Source organism: Macrobrachium rosenbergii, chromosome 1 (genome assembly GCF_040412425.1).
Source record: "Macrobrachium rosenbergii isolate ZJJX-2024 chromosome 1, ASM4041242v1, whole genome shotgun sequence".
NCBI lineage: Eukaryota > Metazoa > Arthropoda > Malacostraca > Decapoda > Palaemonidae > Macrobrachium > Macrobrachium rosenbergii.
The window spans coordinates 20,919,392-20,926,481 of NC_089741.1; the positions used below are offsets into that span (position 1 = coordinate 20,919,392).

Here is a 7,090-nt window from a genome sequence, read left to right on the forward strand (position 1 = left end):
GATTCATTGTTCATAGAGTTTTCTCCCTGCAATTACTTCCCTATGGAACAACGTCTGTCCATCTTTCGTTATCTTTCACTTAACCTATGATTTCCTAAGACACCACTTAATATTTATTCCCTCTTTCTACCTACTTTTATCCAAAAGCACTCACTGCTGACGCTATGAATGAACGTGTGTGTGTGTGTGTGTTTGTGTGTGTGAGTATTTATGTGTGGTTCTTGCCTAGCTTTCACCACAATATGCATCTTGGAAAAGTTAATATAGCCTATTCTATACAGAAAAGTCTGGAAACTATGTGTTATACTTATTTTTATGCTTATTTACTTTATTGTGTTTCCTTTGCTTCCAGAATGAGGTGTCTAGCATTAACGATCTTCGCCCTCCTCGGGACAATGTGTCTTGGTGAGTGTCTCGTTAGTAATGTTTTTTCTGATAAACGTAATAGTGAGCACGGTAGTAACAGTTACCACACAGTAGATATAACAGCTTGTTTATTTACCTCTCAAAAGCAGTGAAATTTCGGCTTAGAGGACAGTTTGATGTACTTATCAATAAACAGATGACTAGATTGGAATGTTAAATATATTCACTGTTAATTTAACGAGTAATATGTGTGTATATATATATATATATATATATATATATATATATATATATATATATATATATATATATATAATACACACATCATCATCATCATCAGAGCTTACGTGCATTTTTTCATTAATTCTTCCGGACATACATACATAAATACATACATATGGACAGATACAGAGATATGGGGTAAATAGTTGTCCAACCTATGATAATTAATCGAAAAACTTGAAATTCTTCTTCGAAGAAATCCCGCCCATGATTTCCTACACCACAGGCGAGAGTCCACAGTGAATGTCCATTCCAGTGAACCTAACCTAACCTAACTTCCTAACCTAACCAACCTAACCTAACCTCCTCATTTAACCTTGATTTTATTCCTGACCGAAATGCAGTCGAGTGGCAAGTGCCAGTCTTCCTCATAGGGGCGTAGCACCGTCAGTGCACCTCACATGATGAACTGCAGGCATTACTTAATGTTCTTTGCAACGTCCCTATGGCTGGCCCCTAGCTGCAACCCCTTTCATTACTCTTACTGTACCCTCGTTTATATTCTCTTTCTGACATCTTACTTTCCACCTTCTCTTAACTATTTTTTCATAGTTACAATCTTTCAAACCTTTTTACTCTCAGTTTCCCTTTTAGCGTTGAATGACCTCACAGGTCACATCTCTTGGCCTTTGGCCTAATATTTTTTGTATTCTATTTCACTCCATTCATTTCAAAATACGTCCATAAAACGTTTGAAACATGTGATCGTTTATTCCCATGGCTTTGACGAAACGTTTGCAGGAAGGGACGCCAACGACGCCCGCATCGTGGCTGCTTACTCCACCCGCACTGCCATCACCCTGACGACGATCACCTCCGTGCAGCCATACACCTGCTTCCTGAACACCAACGCCGTCAGCTGTCAGAAGAGGAGGCTCCGCAGACAGAAGTTCTTTAAACATCCCGTTGATGAATTCTCTGATATTGATGAGTAAGTAATGCCCTTATTTAAAGTGAGTTTGACGAAACGGAAGTGAGGAGGGCATGTAAAGAGAAATGGATGAAAGTAGGGATGGAGTTCTTGACAATGAGGTAAAGAAGTAGACGAGGAGTTTGTTAGATTCCATGATAGAACCATAAGAACAACAATGAGTTTTGTGGCTACAAAAGGGTATCTGGAACCATCAGAATGGACTGGGCAGTCAGGCAGAAAGTGGCCGAGAAAAGAAAGCGAGAGAAGGAATACAGGGGAGAATATGAACAAGAAGTGTGGGAGAATAAGAAGCTGCCCTACAGGGAGGTAAATGAACAAAGGGATCTCAGAAGACACACACCCACACACACACACACACACACGCGCGTAGATGCTGTCTGGGGGAAACGCAGTCCTGTGTCGATAGTGAGAGTATCTTGAAGATTTGTTGAATGTGGAAGTACGGGAAGGGGCAAAGTTAGATAGTCCAATAGTAGATAAAGTCAATGGAGGTTTGGAAAAGCAAGGGAAAATGAATGTTGAAGGTATAGGGAGAACAATGAGCTAAATAAGGTGCAAAAAAGTTGTTGGGGTTACAAACAAGTGAGAATGTGGTACACGTATGCTAATGTGATAAAGTGGCTAACCAGGGTTTGTGAGGTATGCCCAGATAACAGAAAGGGTCTGAAGAAACGGATGGGACGAATACTTTTATCACTGTATAATGGTAAAGGTGATTGAGGCAACTGGAAAAATTGTACGGGCATAACATTACATAGTGTCGCAGGGAAGGATTATGGTAGGATCTTAACCATCCATAAGGTAAGAACATTATATGTTTAAGCATGGAAGCCAAGTAAATCAAGGGCTTGGTTTGAAAGAGCTTTATAAGACGACTGAAAGTTAAAGGAAAAAACTATATGTGAAAAACATGAGTGTAGAAAATCATATTGTAGAACTAAGAGAGGCAAAGTAGACGATATTTAGGATGTATGATAACAGAAGACAAATCTGTAGAGCATTCAACACCACTGTAACTTTCAGGTGAACCTTGAGGGACACCCAGCTATTATCAACATAATTCCTTAGTGGTCATTCTCCTATTCTTCTTCTTTTCCAGCAAAACCGCCCTGGACGGCACATTCACAGAGGACCAGTTGGCCGAGGGCAAAGGACTGGATTCCCAGGATCGTCAGGGACGCATCGCCCTCACCGTCTGGACAACCAGCTCCTCCACCTACACCATCACCTCAACATCCATCAACACTGCAATCACATACTCTCTGTCCTACTACTGCTCGGTTTCCGGATTCCCAGTTGCGCCAGCTTGCGGCTAGAGTCACATAACGCTTAGAGTTGGATCGATTTCCTGGATGTCCAAACGTTGTTTCTTCCAAGCAATTCCTACCACAAGATCTAATTGCCTTTGTTTCCATTTCCTTCTGCAAGTGAAAACAAAAGCAATGTTTTGGTCACAAGTTCTCTTTAAGTTATTTATTGTCGCAAGTTGTACATAAGGGTCGCAAATCTGCAAGAACACGCTGTTTTACAAGAAAATGTTTGTTTTTCTTACCTACAAAGTTTAATAACAACCACATTTATGAGTACACTAGAAAACTATTCATCATGCTATAACGAATTTAACGGCATGAAACATGAATTTTAGTAAAAATCATGATAGCAATTAAACTGATGATAATAATCGGCAATAAAAAGTTTATCGTCATTACCTCCACCAAAATGGTCCGATTCTGGGTGAGCTGTTCATTTTTTTTTTATTTACCTGTCTGTCTTTTTCTTAGTCTGTGTAGCCAAAGAGAATTAGAGTTTAGGAGAGTCGGATGTGGATAAGGGAACTTTTCGTAGCGATGGTGGTGGGGACGGGGTTAGCACTTGAGATTGCACAGTTTTGGAGGAGGTTTGCAGTCTGCAAACGCTGTCATTCTAATAACTGTGTACTCGGCGTCAGGGATCGTCCTCTGTCCTACCTTAGTTTTCCAAAGGTTAGTTGAGAGCCTTTTCTATCAGGAGCTTATTTTTGGTACTGAATAGGAGTTAGTTCCACCTCATTAGTCACAGCAAGGTGAGGTCCTCGTTTCCTCCCACGTCTGTCCCGTGGCATAACTAGCGTTAGTGGCGTCCTGGGCGGACTCTGAAAGTGCCGCCCCATTCCCGAGCTAAAAAGTACTAAAGTGGCGAAAATTAAACGCACATTTTAAGCCTTAACATCTCAATCATTTATTTAACCAGGGTTGCCGTTGTCAAAATCGCTAACCGTCCAACAGCAGAGTCGATAAATCGCTGTTCAGTGTTCCGATCAGACGAAATACTAGAGAATCCAGAATTATGCCAGACCAGACCTCCTCAAAAGATGCCAGAGTGCCCCCCTCCTCCGGGGACAGTGCCACCCGGGCCGGACACGCCCTCCCCCTTTAGTTACGCCACTGCGTCTGTTTGGATGAAACGATGCTACTGAATAGTGTATGCTGAAGTCTCTTAGGTAGGAAATTTAATCTTTATAGCAGTATGTATATACTGATATATATATATATATATATATATATATATATATATATATATATATATATATATATATATATATATATATATATATATGGTAGGTACGAATACTATCTATGACAAGCACAGGAATGACTTATGTCATTGACTCATTATTCACTTGACATGGCGATCATTCTAGAACGTGTTTATAACCTCAATATATTTACCTCGAGAAATCTATTTTGCAAGTAGCATGTGCATATAAAGGCAAGTGACGGTTGCTAATTTCAAATATATATATACAGTATATATATATATATATATATATATATATACATATATATATATATATATATATATATATATATATATATATATATATATATATATATATATATATATATATATATATATATATATATATATATATATTAGCAGAGAGAGAGAGAGAGAGAGAGAGAGAGAGAGAGAGAGAGAGAGAGAGAGAGAGAGAGAGAGAGAGAGAGAATGGGATTACGTTCACGAGACTTGGTCACGTGACATGAACAGCCGAGCTGACTTTTCTGCTCGATCCGCTTTGTCTCAATGCTATATTTGAATGAAATCAAAATTACTGTCTTGAAGTTATACGAACGTTTACAAATTCGTACCACGGTCTAATTTTTACACGAACTGACATCAAATCAGCAGCTTCATTTACTAGATTTTTATCAAAATCGTTTATGGCGACTATTTCACTTTAAGCTGGAGGTACGTAGAAGGGGTAAAAAGGTTAGCGCAGATGAAAAGATTGACCACAGTGTTTCGAGATGGCATGGACATGGGGAAAGAATGGAGGTTGGTAAAAGTAGTGTTTAATTCGAAAGTGTCAGGAGTGAGTAAGATAGGCAGACATAGAAGATGTTGGATACATGATGTGAAAGAGGCGCTCGGAAAAAAAAAGTCTTAACATCAAGAAAGCTTGATTATGCAAACAAGAACGGTGTTTGGATAAATGGGTTCGACACTCTGCCGATGACCTTTTTTTTTTTATATGGGTGTGCGAGGTTGCTGATGCTGTGGAAGTTTCTTGCACAGGGGAGCAACTCTCCTTCAGGAAACTAAAGTACTGCTATTGGAAATTCTAGAAAAAGTATGAAAGCCACTCTGCCCTAAAATGGTAAACTGCAGTGTCTGCAAAATTTTCGAAATCGAGATATGCCACCTATTGGACTCGTGAAACACTAATACACAAGTTACTGCAGTTTCAGAATGATTCTTCAATGCTTTATTTAGGGGGTCACATTTGCAGTATCTGCAAAATCAGGAGTAACGCAAGGGAAAACTGCATCATCTACCATTTTTTCCTCAGTTTTGTATTTTTGCAGATACTGCAGTCTTCCATTTTAGGGTAGGACTATATTGAAAAGTTTTTGGAAAATATGTGGAATCAGAAAAATGATTGCAAGAACATAAAAAAGCACAGAGATTTGGGCTAGATATGGCAAAATATTGGTATTTTTGAAGAGTGAATATTCTCTGTTGGCTGGAGAGTTCGTAGGTCCACGCCAGGCATCTTACTCGATTTCACACATTTGCACAAACACAAAGACGTGAGGCAACACATTCCATTGGGGGCGATAATGGAATGTAGGTTAATCTGAAATTTAGTCACCTATTGGCTGACAGCACCATGTGGAAAGGGTTCTGAGAATGCAGTGACCTTCTTTGGGGTTATCCCTGCAGGGGGATAGTGCTACCAGTGCACCTCACGCGGCGCACTGTAGCCATAACTAAAGGGTGTTTACAGGGCCCCTTTGGCCAGTAGCTGCATCCACTTTTTAGCCTTTTACTTTACTTCCTTTCCTGCTTCTTTTCTGCAATCTTGCTGCCCAACCTCTCTAACTTTTACTTCTTAGGGCATCAGCTGGAATTTCTCCCAGTTCCAGGTTTGGATCCTTGTGCTTCATCCACTGTATTTCCTGCATCTCTTTATCTTGCTGTCCAACCTCTCCAACTTCCTCTTTTCACTAATTTAAACGTTGCATGGCCGAAATTTCCCAACTGCTGGGCTTAACAACCTAAATTCCATGAAATCAAATCGTTGGGGTTACATACTCTTTCTTCACTGTCGTTAACGTTTCCTGAATGTTCTTGTCTTAGTTATGTGTCTCCTGCTTCCACCTACTGTCGCTAAATTGATGTGTCATACCTGTGACGAGAAAGCAATATGTAAAGGGAAGCTGTCTTGCACATTAATGAATGTACCAGACTGAGGTAATTTCAAAGATTACAAGCTGCTCAAATCTTCAGTTACTGCATACAGTTTTAGTTCTTTGGACTAGTTGGTCTTGATAAAGTGTGTAGTTGTGCATCTATGCAAAATATTAAAAGATGAAGATTTGTTTTCTGTGGTTCCATAGTGTAACTAGCGAAACTAGTTTGATATACAATGTAGGCCAGTTAAATGTAGCATCTCGTTATCTGGGTTGAGAACTGATTATGGCAGTACAAAGGTTCTTTCAGACAACTTTTTTTTTGTCACAGGGCCAAGGAGCACCTCCTATCTAAATTGTGTTTTTGATGACTGTATATCTCCCTTAAAGGCTAGGCTGTATGAAATTTTTTAGTAAAACAGAACTGCTTTTAGTTTTCTTTTAAAGAAAACCATTGTGGCGGCTTTGTCTGTCCGTCCGCACTTTTTCTGTCCGCGCTCAGATCTTAAAAACTACTGAGGCTAGAGGGCTTCAAATTGGTATGCTGATCATCCACTCTCCAGTCATCAAACATACCAAATTGCAGCCCTCTGGCCTGAGTAGGTTTTATTTTATTTAAATTTGAAGTTAGCCATTATCGTGCATTTGGCAACGATATAGGACAGGCCACCCCAGGGCCGTAGTTAAATTTTCATGGGCCGCGGCTCATTCAGCATTATACCGAGACCACCGAAAGATAGATCTGTTTTCGGTGGCCTTAATTATACTCTCTAGCGGCTGTACAGAAAACTCGATTGCGACGAAGAAACTTCGGCACATTTTCTTACTTGTT

At 39.7% G+C, this 7,090-nt stretch overlaps 1 protein-coding gene across 1 annotated transcript; it reads left to right on the forward strand.

Annotated features, from left to right (window-relative positions):
• The first annotated feature begins 353 nt into the window (after positions 1 to 353).
• LOC136839670 (uncharacterized) lies at positions 354 to 3,025 on the forward strand. Its single transcript, XM_067106007.1, has 3 exons — positions 354 to 405; positions 1,390 to 1,579; positions 2,682 to 3,025. The coding sequence occupies exons 1-3, from the start codon at positions 354 to 356 to the stop codon at positions 2,896 to 2,898; spliced, it is 459 nt and encodes a 152-aa protein (XP_066962108.1). The 3' UTR covers positions 2,899 to 3,025.
• Positions 3,026 to 7,090: the final 4,065 nt, after the last annotated feature.

What these genes read in the sequence shown, in the direction of transcription:
- LOC136839670 (XM_067106007.1), top strand. Translation starts at nt 354, where the DNA reads ATGAGGTGTCTAGCATTAACGATCTTCGCCCTCCTCGGGACAATGTGT. An exon ending in CCTCGGGACAATGTGTCTTG is followed by an intron (nt 406 to 1,389) that starts GTGAGTGTCTCG and finishes AAACGTTTGCAG; the next exon opens with GAAGGGACGCCAACGACGCC. An exon ending in GAATTCTCTGATATTGATGA is followed by an intron (nt 1,580 to 2,681) that starts GTAAGTAATGCC and finishes CTTCTTTTCCAG; the next exon opens with CAAAACCGCCCTGGACGGCA.